The sequence below is a fragment of the Carcharodon carcharias genome, chromosome 15 (genome assembly GCF_017639515.1).
Source record: "Carcharodon carcharias isolate sCarCar2 chromosome 15, sCarCar2.pri, whole genome shotgun sequence".
NCBI lineage: Eukaryota > Metazoa > Chordata > Chondrichthyes > Lamniformes > Lamnidae > Carcharodon > Carcharodon carcharias.
In genome coordinates, this window is record NC_054481.1 from 121,827,179 (window position 1) to 121,842,015 (window position 14,837).

Consider the following 14,837-nt stretch of genomic DNA (forward strand, 5'->3'; position numbering starts at 1 on the left):
ACTGGAGGAAGCGCTGATTTAAAGCAATCTGTCCTGATCTGTTACACCAAAGGTGGGTGGGAATTAATTCAGACTTTCTACTCTTTATTCTGAACTTACCAGGTTTTCACTGTATTGTTCCAGCTATCTCACTAAGTAGCTTCAGTGCAAACTGTATATATGGCTTTAACTTGCAGAAGATTAGTTTTTAACTTGATCTGCGTTCACATTTTTAAGAAATGCTTATGTGTTGTGATGTGTTTACTCTAAACGCAGCATAATCTGTATTTTTAGAGTAAAGTGCTCTGGGTATAAGGACTGTTTTTTTCATTTTGTATCAGTGCTTATTCTTATTCCAAGTCCAAATTCAAAGACAGATAATATAAAGAGAAAAGAAAAATTAGAGTATCTGCTGTATATTGAGGTAAGCATAATGTATGGCAACATAAATCAGTCATGAAGACTTCCCCTGTTGAGTATTCCGTAAACATTATTTTAAGATCAGAACATCGGATTTCAGTAGGACTTTTAGGAAGCCACTGCTGAGCAGTCATCAATTGAAAATTGTTTATAAGAGAGTGAGGAGAGAGTTCAAAAGAAATATATTTAAGCAGATGTTGTTGGAGTTTGGAATATTTTGCAACAAGGAGTGGCTGAGTAATAGACTGTTGCATCTCTTAAAGAAAGAAATGGATGAATAATTGGAACAAAAGGGAAGGGTGCAGGGCAATGAATTGAGTTTTGGACTGTGCTGACAAAGAGAATAGAATGGGCGAAATGCCCTCATGCGTTACTGTAAGCTTCTATGATTTACTATACTAAATTGCAAATGGAGGAATCTTCATAAATGCATTTGAAGGCTATGTCACTAGCCATAGGAACCAGAAGAATCCTTATCCCATTATTGGATAATAATGGAGGTAGGGTATGATGTATAAATGTTACATTTGTGTAAACTGCCCAAGATGGAAACTAGGTGCGGTCATATCAATAAGATGGACTAATGAATTTCCACGGAAATTTATACCTATGCACTGATGCTGTATGAAAGGTTTTAATTTGAAGCAAGTTTCCTCAAATTTTATTTGTTTCCTGTATGACACAGTGTGTAATGCACTGAAATTTTGCGGCTATTTAATCTCCCACCCACTCTGCTCAATTGGAAATTCAGAAGCGGCCATTCCCAGATGTGACTTATTGGTTCAGCACTGCTCTGCGATAAGTGTGCAAGCTGTGTGAGTGTATAGGTCAAATACAGGAGGGTATGCTCTTTGGGTCTATTTAAAACAGTATTCATTTTGTAGTCTTGATTGCCTGGGCTACGGAGTGCCAATAAGGTTCAATTTTGGCCCACACCCATGTTGAATGAGGAAAGAGTGCTTGGGTCACGAGATTTCTTCAAAAACATGGACAAAGGATCAAGGACGGTTTGTGAGAATAATTGGGTTTTCCACACACTCTTAAACTGGATAAATACCTAGGAAGGGAACATAGTCTATGACAGGATTCCAATTCTGACACTTAACTTGTTGCTACTAATCCCTAAATTCCTAGGCCTTTAGCTCTGGAATTTCCGTGCTAAACCTATCCACCTTTCTACCACTCCTCTTTTAAGAAAATACTATGTCTTCAACCAAGCTTTTGGTTACCTGTTCTAATTCCTCCTTATGTGGCTTGGTATCAAGTTTTGATTGATAACACTCCTTTGAAGTAACATTGGGACACTTTCCTATGTTAAAGGTGCTATAGAAATGTAAGTCTAATTGCTGTCTCCCCCTAGTGGCTTTGACTAGATAATTCATAAGGAGAGAAGACCTTCGCCCCTCCTATTCTTCATCTACATGCCACCCCTCAGTAACATCATCCAAAGGTACAGCATTAATTTTCACATGTACGCTGATGACACCCAGTTCTATCTTCCCACCATCTCTCTCAACTCCTCCACTGTTGCTAAATTACCAGTACTGGATGAGCAGAAATTTCTTCCAATTGAATATTGGGAAGATTGAAGCCATTATCTTCAGTCCCCACTCCAAACTCCGTTTCCTAGCTCCTGACTCTACCCCTCCCCCTGGCAGCAGTCTGAGAGTAAGCCAGTCTGTTTGCAATTGTGATATCACATTTGACCCCATGATGAGCTTCTGATCTCATTAATGCCATCACTAAGACCACCTATTTTCACCTCCATAACATTGACCTGACTTCGGCCTTGCCTCAGCTCATCTCAGAAATCCTCATCCATGCCTTCACTATCCATAGTGTTGACTATTCCAACAACTTCCTGGCTGGTCTCACACATTCTGCTCTCCATTGAGGTCATCCAAAACTCTGCTGTCCGTGTCTTAACTTGCATCGAGTCCTGTTCTCCTATCACCCCGGTGCTCGCTGGCCTACATTGGCTTCCGGTTAAGCAACGTCTTGACTTTAAAATTCTCATCCTTGTTTTCGAATCCCTCCATGGCCTCTCCCCTTCCTATTTCTGTAATCTCCTCCATCCCCACAGCCCTCTGAGGTATCTGTGCTCCTATAATTCTGGCCTCTCGTGCATTCCCAATTATAATCGCTCCGCCATTGGTGGCTGCATCTTCAGTTGCCAGGGCCCTAAGCTCTGGAATTCCCTCCCTACACCTCTCCACCTCTATCTCACTTCCCTCCTTTAAGCCACTTCTTAAAACCTATCTCTTTGACAAAGCTTTTGGCCGTCTGACTGAATATCTCCTACGTGGCCTAGTGTCAAATTTTATTTGATTACGTTCCTGTGAAGTGTCTTGGGTTGTTTCATTATGTTAAAGGCTCCATATAAATATAAGTTGTTGTTGTTCAGAAGCCATTTTTGTGTTCCCGCTGAAAGACTGGGCAATCGGTCTTCCAGAGAGGCGTTCTGCATTTTGCTTCTGCGCTTCTTTTCCTTGTTTCTATTAGACACTTCCTCCTTTCTTTCTTTTTTCCTCACAATCAGCTGTGAGATTCAACTGTGCCCCGCTAAATAATTGATCGATTCAGCCACCCAGGTGGATTCACGGAGGCCAAGCCAATGGTACCGGCTGGACTATCAGACAGTTACATGTTGAGAATATAATACTGATGTATAATGTAATAAAATGAGCTTTAAAAGGTTTCTTAGCATGCTTGAATGGATGGTTCTTCTCAGGAGAGCATCTTGAGTTATGTTCCCATCCCTTTGGGATTGGGGTTTCACAATATCAGATCCTGAGGAGACTTCTTAGGGTGGATATCAGGAGGATGTTTCCTATTTTGAGGGAGACTAGGACTGAGGAGCACAGTTTAAGAATAAGGGGTCTCTCTTTTAAGGTGGAGATGAGGAGAATTTTTTCTCTCAGAGGGTTATTAGTCTGTGGAATTCTCTTTCCCCAGAAAGCAGTAGATGCTGGATCATTGAATTCATTCAAAGCAGAAGTTAGATAGGCTTTAATTGACAAGGGAGTCAAAGGTTATGGGGGGGCATTCAGGAAAGTGGAGTTGAGATCGCAACCAGATCAGCCATGATCTTATCAAATAGGCTGGAAGGGCTGAATGGCTTACCCCTGCTCCTAAGTTCTGTGTTCCTAACTGTTACGTTTGTTATGTATGCTATAGAGTAGTTTCCAAATAAGAACTGGGGGCCATTGTCTCAGCTAGGGATTGACCATTTAGGGCCGAGAGCAGGAAAGGTTTCTTCACTCAGAGGGTTCAAATTTTCATAATTATGTACTCCAGAGAACTGTGGATACTCAATTGTTGAGTATGTTCGAGGGGGAGATCAATAGATTTTTGGACACGAAGGGAGTCAATGGCTACGGGGATAAGTTGAGAAAGTGGAGTTGAGCTCAAAATCTTATTGAATGATTGAGCAGGCTCAAGAGATCATGTGATCTACTCCTGCTCTTATTTCTTGCACTTTTAGGCTATTTGTTGTATTTTATATTTTTTTATATTTTGTATTGTCAGCTGTGGCTCAGTGGTAGCATTCTCATCACTGAGTCCCACTCAGGGGGCTTGAGCACAAAAATCCAGGCTGACACTCCAGTGGAGTATTGAGGGAGTGCTGCACGGTCAGAGATGTCATCTTGTGGATGAGACTTTAAACTGAGGCCCGTCTACGCTCTTAGGTAGATGTAAAAGATCGCATGGCACTATTTTGAATAAGAGCAGGGGAGTTCTCCCTGGTGTCCTGGCCAACGTTTATCCCTTGATCAACATTGCAAATAAAACAGACTATGTGGCCATTATGACATTGCTGTTTGTGGGAGCTTGCTGTGTACAAACTGGCTGCCAAGTTTCCTACATTGCAATAGTGATTACGCTTCTAGAGCGCCTCACTGACTGTAAAGTGCTTTGGAAATGTCCTATGAAAGATGCGGTACAATTGCAAGTTATCTTTCCTTCTTTCTTGCATCTTTCTTTGAATCACTATTGCAATGTAGGAAACATGGCAGCCAATTTGTACACAGCAAGCTCCCACAAACAGCAATGTCATAATGGCCACATAGTCTGTTTTATTTGTGATTGTAGGTGGTAGATGGCATTAGGTGGATATTGGTCTTTTATTGTCTAGTAATGGATGAGGCATCAGAAGGCAACCAGTGGAACTGTTCAGGACCCCAGCAAGAGTCAGAAGCTTCAGAAGAAACAATGTGACATTTGGAGAAAGGAAAACTTAAAAAGAAACGCAATGCACAGTTCATGCATATGTGTAAGTAGATGCAGAGCTGCTCTTTTCCTGATGAAATGGCACGGTGCAGCTGGCAGTATAACTCAGTGCTGCCAGTTTATACAGAGCTACAGGCACTAAAGCCTTAGTTAAGTGGACTTGGCAGGTTGTGGGTTCAAGTCCCACATCAGAAAATTGAGCACAAAATCTCTGTTGATACTTCAGAGTAGTACTGAGACAGCGCTGCACTGTTGGAGATGCCGTCTTTTGGGATACACTGAGGCCCCATCTCCTCTCCCAGGTAGGCTTAAAAGACTCCGTGGCACTATTCAAAGAAGAGCAGGCAACTTTGCCCTAGTGTCTTGGCTAATATTCATCACTGAAGAAAAGATCATCAAGCCATTTAGCTCACCACTATTTGTAGAACCTTGCTGTGTGCAAAATTGCTGAAAGTACATTATTTATTGTAAAGTCCTTTGGGATATCCTGAGGTCGTGAAAGGTGCTTTATAAAATTGCATTTTTTTTCCTTTCATTTCTCCCTATATCAGACCCAAACCTGCAGGGCCACCGGATACAATAAAATGCTCTCAGGCTATTCCATCATAGGGTTCAGCCCTTGCACTTATAGCAGCCTGCTGTTTGTACACAGATGAATAATTAATACTTTAAACACCCTCAAACGGGACATTCAAAGCAACCTGGTGCCTGCCTTAATCTCACAAGAAGTTGCTGCATTCATACAGAATAAATCTCATTTATTATTTACTGGCCCAAAGGTTGAAAACAACCGCTATCTATACACATTATTTCAGGAGCTTTTGTAACAGATGTCCAGCCATTCAATGTGACTCTGAGCTATACTGTCCCATAAATAACAAGGGGCACAATCCACAGAAACAACACACAATGAATCCAAATAAAATATTTATTGGCTGAATTGTAAGTGCAGCTTTGCCTGACTTTGAGGTGGTGAGTTCAGTACAAATCTTACAGTTACAGCTCGAATCATGGCTCAACGCAATAAGAATTGCAAAAGAATATTGTTTTGCCACTTTTCCCTCCAGTTCCCCCCTTTTCTTTCTCCCCAAATGATACTATTATACTCTCTGTTACTTTATCAAGCAACCATTGTACAAACCCGGAGAGTTAGTTTTAACAAGCTGTCCAGGAGTGAAGAACATCAGATTTTAATCCTATCCTTGCTCCATACCTAATCATCACCCATTCAATAAAAACTACATTTATATAGCACTGTACAAGGCATTGGTGAGACCGCACCTGTACACTGTTTTGGTCCCCTTACTTGAGGAAGGATGTGGTTGCACTGGAGGCGGTTCAGAGGAGGTTCACTAGATTGATTCCAGAGATGCGGGGCTTGTCTTATGAGAAGAGATCGAGCAGTTTAGGCCTATTCTCGCTAGAGTTTAGAAGGATGAGAGGAAATCTAATTGAGGTATATCAGATGCTAACGGGGAACGACAAAGTAGACGTGGAGCGGATGTTTCCCCTTGTGGGACATTCCAGAATGAGAGGCCATAGTTTTAGGCTAAGGGATGGTAGATTTAAATCAGAGATGAGGAGGAATTACTTTTCTCAAAGGGTCGTGAATCTGTGGAATTCACTACTTCAGAGTGCAGTGTATGCTGGGACGCTGAATAAATTTAAGGAGGAGATAGACAGATTTTTAATTAGTAACGGGTTGAAAGGTTTTGGGGAGAAGGGGAGAAGGCGAGAAATTGGAGTTGAGGCCGAAATGAGATCAGCCATGATCGTAATGAATGGTGGGCAGACTCGAGGGGCTGAATTGCCTACTCCTGCTCCTAGTTCTTATGTTCTCTAACAACATAGATAGAACACCTCAAGGCACTTCATTGGAGCACACTTGCAACTGAGCCACATAAAGGGGAGGATCTTCCAGTCGGCGAGCGGGAGCAGGGCCCGGGGTTGGGGTGGGTGGGGGGTGGGGGGGGTGGAGGTGGTTGGTGGGGGCACTCGCCAGCACGTAAAATGATGCAGGATGACGTCGGATAGAATTCCCGACATCACCCCACGTCGTTTCCATTTTCAGTTCGGCGGGGGTGCAGCCACGTCAGCTGTGCACCCGCCGACCTGTCAACGGCTTATTGAGGCCATTAATAAACCAACTTAGGTAATTGACAGGGTTGCCCGTCCGACTTTAGGGTTGGAGGGTAGGCTGGAAGCCCTGGCGGGCTTCAGAAAAAGCATGAAACCTCATCCACGGGTCGGATGAGGTTTCATGAGGGTTTTTAAATATTTAATAAAGGTTTCGGTAAAAGCGATGGACATGTCCCTTGAGTGTCACATGAGGGGACGTGTCAGGAAAATGTTGCTTACCATTTTAAAATTTGGAGCCGATCTCCCTGAGGCAGCACTTAGCCTCAGGGAGATCAGTGTGTGTGCACTCCGGCTGAGGGAATCCCCAACCCACCTGCACAAGGAGCGCATAGCACTTCCTGATGGATGTAACCGTGGGCGGGCCTTAATTGGCCCACCCATGTAAAATGGTAGCGCACCCCCAGTCGGGGGCGCCGATCTGAGGTGCACCTGCCTGTGCCAGCTCCTGCACTTCCCTCCCCAACGCGGGGAAAATTTTCCCCAAAGGGATATTAAGACAGGCATCCAACAGTTGGGTTAAAGAGGTAGGTTTTAAGGAGTGTCTTAAAAAGGGGGAGAGAAATCAGGGGCAGAATTTTCCCCCCGTTGATGGGGAAGTTTAGGAGTGGGCGCGTGGAGGCGTGCTTCCGATCAGCACCCCTGCTTGGAGGGCGTGCCGCCATTTTACGCGGGCGGGCCAGTTAAGGCCTGCCCAGCGTGACATCTGCAAGGAAGCGCTGTCCGCTCCCTGTGCAGGGTGGGGGGATTCCCTGAGCCGAGAGTGCGGTCTTTTGCACATGTGCGTGAAAGACCACACTCACCTCCCTGAGGCTAAGTGCTGCCTCAGGGAGATCAGCTCCAGACTAAAAAATCTGTAAAATAGAAAAAAAAAAATTTCCCTGACATGTCGCCTCATGTGACACTGTCCATGAGTTGGGACATGTCTGTCACTTTTAAATACATTTTAATTACGTTTTTTAAAACCTACATGAGAGCTCATCCTGCTCGTGGATGAGGTTTCATGCTTTTTCTAATGCCCGCCAAGACTCCTGGCCTGCCATTGACAGGTCGGTGGGCGCGCAGCTGATTCGGCTGAGCCCCCGCCAACCTGAAAATTGAAATGGGGGGTGGTGGTGACATTGGGAGTTCTGCCCGACATCATCCCGCATCATTTTACGCATCAGCGAGCGGGCCCCGACAAGCCCCCCCCCGCACCCCCCAACTCACCAACCGGGAAATCCTGGCCCAGGTGTTTAGGGAGACAATTCCAGAGCCTGGGGTCTAGACAGCTGAAGGCACGGGCCCCCCAGTGGTGAAGCAATGAAAACCAGGGATGCACAAGATGCCAGACTCATAGTAGCGCAGATATTTCAGAAGGTTGTGTGGCTGGAGGAGGTTACAGAGAAATGGAGGGGGAGAGGCCATAGAAGCAGTTGAATACAAGGATGAGGGCTTTAAAATCAGGGCATTGCCGACTGAGAGCTAGTATAGGTCAGTGAACACAGAGGCCCAGAGCTGGTGTCATTGGTTTGGAAAGGGGGTATTTTTGAAAAGAAGTAAAACACTACTCCCATTCATTATGGAGCTGAATCCTGTTGGAAAGTATGTAGGTGGAACTCAGTTGAAGACAAAATCAAGCCCGGCTTTGTTGTCCCCTCGATTAGATAGTTTATACATGAAGAATGACCATCTGTCCGACTTATTGAAAGGCACTCAGTGTATATTAAGCCACCATGCCCAGCAAGTAGGCAGTACCTTCAGGAAGGGGAGGGAGAGAGAGAAGTGGGAGCGGGGCTGAAGGGGGAGTAGATCACCGGGAGATTGCAGTGGCTTTCCTTCAGGTATCTCATCAAAGATGAAAGAAAGAAGGGAAACTGATTTGTAATTCTACCATCCAAGTCATCCCATGAAACAGTGATAACTGAGTTGTTGGCTAATCCTATAGATCAACCTCCCATTAGTCTACAACAGATCCAGATAAGACACAAGTAAAAATCCCAGTGGTGGAGAACTTTCGGAACCATAGTCACGTTTTTCCTCCCAAGCATGCTACACTTAGTACCTGTCCACCCCCTAGTCCAGAGGTGTCAGTAAAATTGTAATTCCCTTAGTCTGCTCTCTGTGATATCAGCACGAATCAGGAATTGAACCTGAGATATCCTAGTGCGTGCAGAATGGTATACAGAACGGTACCTTTACTAAAGAAGTTGATTGAAGGAATGAGGAGGTGGGGAAGAATGATTAAATCCTAGCTTGTCACTTCTAAAGAACTGCTAGAAATTTCAACGTGCTAAAATTGTAAACAGTGATGGGAAACTTCCCTTCATATTTCCCCATTAAAAAAACCCTGTTTGTGCACTGCATTCTGATAACTAATGTACATCTCAGTTTACACAGCAGCTTCGGAGCTGCTGCAGGCTGGCAGCCACTCAATGACTGTTCCAATTAGTGCTGATTCCCAATAGATTGGATCATAAAACTCCCCCTAATGACTTCTCCTTTTCCACTGAGGGTTGGTATATCAGTCATTGTGCAACAAACTCAGCTCTGCTGACATTTACCTTACGTTCTGAGATACTTAGGAAGGGGCCTGTCTAGAAAACTGTCACTGTTTGGATACAGAGTTGACAGTTGAAAAAAAACAATCTGACAGCAAGGTATTTGATGATATGTATTCATTTTGTTTTTGCACCAGCCATGGCCAGCTGCAGTGTCTCAGCAAGAAACAACTTGCATTGTCACTACATAAAATTCTGGGCTGCTGAGACAGAATTTTAAAAACGGTCTTCAAACCATTTCTCTACTTCTATTATGTTGGTCAGATGAACAGGTTTCCTGTTTCAAATCTAGCTTTCCCACAAAGAGTAATCAATCGTTTAACCTGTCTTCCCATTGCCTGAAGACTTTCTTTAATGCTTATGTTCACGAGTTTTGTTTCAAATGGACTGAAGGTTTGCAACAAGCCCATAACTGGGGCATGCTGTTTAATTTGCATTTCATTCCTCAAATTAACATTTAACAGCTCATTAATAATCAATGGGTTGAATAACAGTGTGAAATTTATGGCAGACACACTAATGTGCTTGTATGAAATGCTTATGCTGATGATTTTAGCAAAGGCTGTATATTTTAAATAGATTAGCATCTTCATTAATAAAGTGGACTTTCATACGGACATAGTGAATGCACTAGGATTTCAACCCATTGGTTTTATAAAGTTATATAATTACCTGTTGTCTGGCCCGGTGTTAACTGACTAAACTGTCAGTGATTTCGCCTGTTTGGTACTGAGTCTACTCATGACGTGACACTGATTAACATAAAACTCTTAAGGGTTGAACCAGTTTCCACAAGGATTTAAAATGTTAAGCCCCTGGATGTAAAGCTGTCAAAGTGCTGTGACTCCTTTCCCACAGCTCTGTGGAAAAAATCCTTCTAATTGTACCTACTGCATCTGCCATGTCATCACAATTTAATAGAAATCACACACACTAATGTCACAGAACTTGCTTTCTTTTGTGTCCTTCTAGCCTTTTATTCTTTCTTTGGTTCAAAGTTGTGGAAAAAAAAGGCTTAAATGATTTAACTTATTTGCACTGGAGAAAAGCAGATTTTGGGGAAATGTGATGCAGGTCTTCAAAATAGTGAAAGATGAGGTGAGAGTAAGCAAGATATTTAACTGGGACAATGTACATAGAGTGAGCAGACAGGAGCACAAAATTCACATGTTTTGAGCAAGGTCAGAGATTAGATAAAAGCAGTAACACACGGGATACTGGACTTGTAGAACAGACTCCAGGAGAAAGCCATGGCCAGTTGAATTACCTCAGCAAGAAACAACTTGCATTGCAGTTTGTTACATAAAATTCTGGGCTGTTGAGACAGAATTTTTAAAACATTCTTCAAACCATCTCTCAGCTTCTATTATGTTGGTCAGATGAAAAGGCTTCCTGTTTTAAATCTAGCTTTCCCACAAAGAGTAATCAATCGTTTAACCTTTCTTCCCAGTTGATTCAGAATCTGTTCACTCCTTTCAAAGAGAGCCAAATTGCTACCTGTTGATGAAGGGATTTGGGGTTCTAACACTGCTTGTCATTTTTTTCAGGAGAACATCGTGGAGAGAGATTGACGTTGCTTTAGTATAGGGTTAACAGATGCCATTGAGATTGCTACTGTACGGTTGACTTAAAAAACACTAGAGGGCGATTCTTAGCCTCTGATGGGGACTTTCCCAGAGGCAGGTGGGCACAAAAGCCCACACTGTTCGTGCCAGCTGCCTGGCTCTATCCAGCCCCTAGGCTATTTTCCCAGAGGTGTTACGGGAGGCGAATAGTAGGGCTACTTGCCCGCAAGCAGTGGATAGACAATTTGTCCAATTAATGGCCTATGAAAGCCTATTGTTGGATGCTGACTGTGTCCTTGAAGGCATTGGGTGCCTGGAGATGGCCTCCTGCTGGCAGATTGGGTGGATCCAGCACTCCAGGCTGGCTTAGGGATCCCTTTCAACAATGGAGGCCTGGCTGCCAAGGCCGTTGCTCAACTTAAATTTTAAAGTGCTGGAGAGAGGGTGTCTCCATCTTTGGGTGCCCTCTTTCCCAGCTACTTGGAAAGGCATCCTACTGCTTCTCTCAACCTGGGGGGCCTCCTACCTGGCCCTCCAGCTTTGAGAGCCCACCCACCACCTTAAAAGGATAGTAAACCTGCTTTCCAGCCACGAATTGGCCAATTCAGGAAAACAAAATCACACATTGTTCCCCACTCAGCGCAGGCTTCTGAGTTCCATTTGAACCTGGGGTTCAGAAGCTTGTAGGGAAAGTCCTGCCCACGAAACGATACATGATAATGCACAAAAGTAGGCCATTTGGCTTATCGTGCCTGTGCCAGAGATAATTTGGCATCTAACTATCCACATCTTGATAAGTTGCATTTCTATAGCATTCCAAGATGTAAAATGGATGGGAAATTTTTCACACTTAGACAGGGGAGGTACATACTTCCCATGTGAGGTTATAGGGCTCCTCCTTATCCTAGCCCACAAAGGAGCCTACCTTACAAGACCTATTCAGGGGTCTGACCGTATTCCTGCTAGCAGGTGACCACTGCATTGACTCAGTTGCAATGGTGACATGAGACATCCACCTAACCCAGGTGGGCACACCATGTGCCTGAAAAAAAAATTCAGACATTTTAATATCGTTCCAGATCAGGAATTGAGAGAGATTTAACTGCTCCATTTTAACACCCCCTTCAAACTCAGTTTCTCTCAGGCAAGGGTAATTAAAGCTATATATAAATCATTTAACTATATTAAAATGCACCAAATATAAAACCAAAACAAAGGGTGTGGACATTGTATGTTAAATATTAAAACTGGGTTTGAGCAGTGCTGGATTCATTCATACCAGTTGCTCCAGTTGCTTGTGTTTCCATAGAACTATTTTGGCCTTGTATGAAAGGATGTTCAAGGGTTTATGCCAGCAGCACAGAACGAGCTTGTAGCACATTGGCAGCCTGTCAAACTCTGCACCAACTTTTATTTTCCACTGACTTGGGAAATGTTGCCAAAGTTTTTAATTTCAAATCAAATAAAAGTGACAGTGAAGCCTGGAAACGAGAAAGGACGTACACCAGGAGTTTTAACAGTCTGAAACCTGTCATGAAAATGTTGAACAGCAAAACTGCTCAGAAAATGTCTTCCGTTGATGCCCGATTTATTGTATTTGCTTCACACAGGTACAAAATCTTTCAACATGATGTCCCCTACTGGTGATAACTCTGAGTTACTGGCTGAGATCAAAGCTGGGAAAAACCTGAAGCCGACTGCGCAGAGTAAAGGATGTACTGTGGTCTATGCAAGCTCTGGGACAATAGTAAGTAATATCAGAGAGGAAAGATGTTGCATTGACCATTGGAGAGCCGAAATCTAATAAAAGCTCATTGCCTCACCAAACTTTGTTTTGTCTATTGCACCACAGCCTGAACACCCGAGCACAAAGCGTCAGGGTGCCAGTCCAACTGAACCGGTTCTAAATGGCATTGCAATGCCGCAAACAACTACGCTGGATGTTGAGTCTCTCATCCCAACTTATGATGAGCAGGGAGCCCCGATCCCAGAGTGGAAGAGGCAGGTGATGGCGCGGAAACTGCAGGTTAAGATCCAGGAGGAGGAAGAACAGAAACGTAGAGTGAGTTTTAAGAAATACACACCCTTACTGCGTCTTTGTGGTTAGTGCCCTCTTTGCTATGTTTTTTGATTGACTTCAAGTTGACGATTTTATCAAATTGGTTGCACCAAAACCTATTGAGTTCAGAGAAAACTGAGGGGAAAAAACTTAGTAAAGAGGGCTAACATGTTTGAAGTGAAATTTCTCATAGTTATGCCAAGCAAGATTACAAAAATATCAAACAAGTCTTGTTTCTTAGTGTGCAGTTAAATACATAGACGTTACTACATGAAACTAGGCCATTCAGCCCAACTAATTTGTGGCACCGTTTACTCACCAGCCGAGCAAATAGTTCTAAACACGTTTACCACCCCTTCACCGTTTCCCATATCTCTTCAAACACTTTTCCTCCATTCACCTGTTCAATCTAATCTTGAAACTTGCCACAGTTTCTGCCTGAACCACGAACCCTGGAAGCAAATTCCAGAGGATTACAAGTCTCTGTGTGAAGAATATTTTCCTGCCTTCTGATATAAGTCAACATGATGAAATACGCTGCCTGAGAGAGAAACAGATTCAACTGTATCTTACAAAAGGGAATTGAATGAATCCATGAAAGGCAAAAGTTGCAGAGTTACGGGAAAGGAGCAGGTGAGTGGAATAATTGGATAGCTCTTGCAAAGGGTGTAAAACACCATGGGCAGAATGGCTTCCTTCTGTGCTGTCTGACTGATTCTATGACTTTGCTTCCAGACTGACCATGGATAATTTCTTCTCTCTGCTGGCTGTAAAGTTCTTCCTAGTCACTACTTTAGACTCTGCTTGTAATACAAGACCACAACTTAGTGGAACTGGTTTGAGGGGTTGAATGACATCCTCCTGTTCCTAAATTCCTATTTAGAACCCTAGCTTGATCTGAATGAATGCTGAATGCAGTTCGACTTTCCTGCTGCCTTTCTCAGCACCCCCCCCTCCCCCCTCCGTCTAGAAACTTGCTCTTAACTTGAGGTTGCCTTTGGTAAGTTTCCTTCATTTCAAGGATTTTCACATCTTGTTTGTGCACATTGAAATATCAGTAGGAAGAAATATGCATCACAAGTGAATCCTTGTTGGAGAGACCAAACGTAAACTGGGCGACCGCTTTGCAGAACACCTGCGGTGTGTCCGCAAGAATGACCCAAATCTCCCTGTCGCTTGCCATTTTAACACTCCACCCTGCTCTCTTGCCCACATGTCTGTCCTTGGCTTGCTGCATTGTTCCAGTGAAGCCCAATGCAAACTGGAGGAACAGCACCTCATCTTCCGACTAGGCATTTACAGCCTTCCGGACTGAATATTGAATTCAACAACTTTAGGTTTTGAACTCCCTCCTCCATCCCCACCCCCTTTCTGTTTCTTCCCCCTTCCTTTTGTTTTTTCCAATAAATTATATAGATTTTTCTTTTCCCACCTATTTCCATTATTTTAAAATATTTTCAAATCTTTTATGCTCCCCCCACCCCCACTAGAGCTATACCTTGAGTGCCCTACTATCCATTCTTAATGAGCACATTCGTTTAGATAATATCACCAACTTCAACACCTATGTGTTCTTTTGTTCTTTTGTCTGTGACATCTTTTGATGATCTGCTCCTATCACTGCTTGCTTGTCCCTACAACCACACCACCCCCGTCCACTTCTCTCCCCCCACCCAACCCCACCCCACACCTTACACCAGCTTATATTTCACCCCTTTCCTCGGATTCACCAAGTTCTGTCGAAGGGTCATGAGGACTCGAAACGTCAACTCTTTTCTTCTCCGCCGATGCTGCCAGACCTGCTGAGTTTTTCCAGGTAATTCTGTTTTTGTTTTCCTTGGTCACCCATCTAGGTGGCAATGCCAACTTTCTGCTTTTTTGAGACCTTGGGGATAATCTCAAACTTTC

The 14,837-nt window shown here is 43.6% G+C and overlaps 1 protein-coding gene across 2 annotated transcripts in view; it reads left to right on the plus strand.

The window, feature by feature from the left end:
• Nucleotides 1–14,837, plus strand: part of espn (espin) — a 165,142-nt gene that overhangs the window by 114,848 nt on the left and 35,457 nt on the right. For both annotated transcript variants that reach the window (XM_041205824.1, XM_041205825.1), the window contains 2 exons: nt 12,481–12,617; nt 12,723–12,932. In XM_041205824.1, the coding sequence (XP_041061758.1) occupies nt 12,481–12,617; nt 12,723–12,932 (347 nt within the window). The remainder of the gene's footprint in view (nt 1–12,480; nt 12,618–12,722; nt 12,933–14,837) is intronic.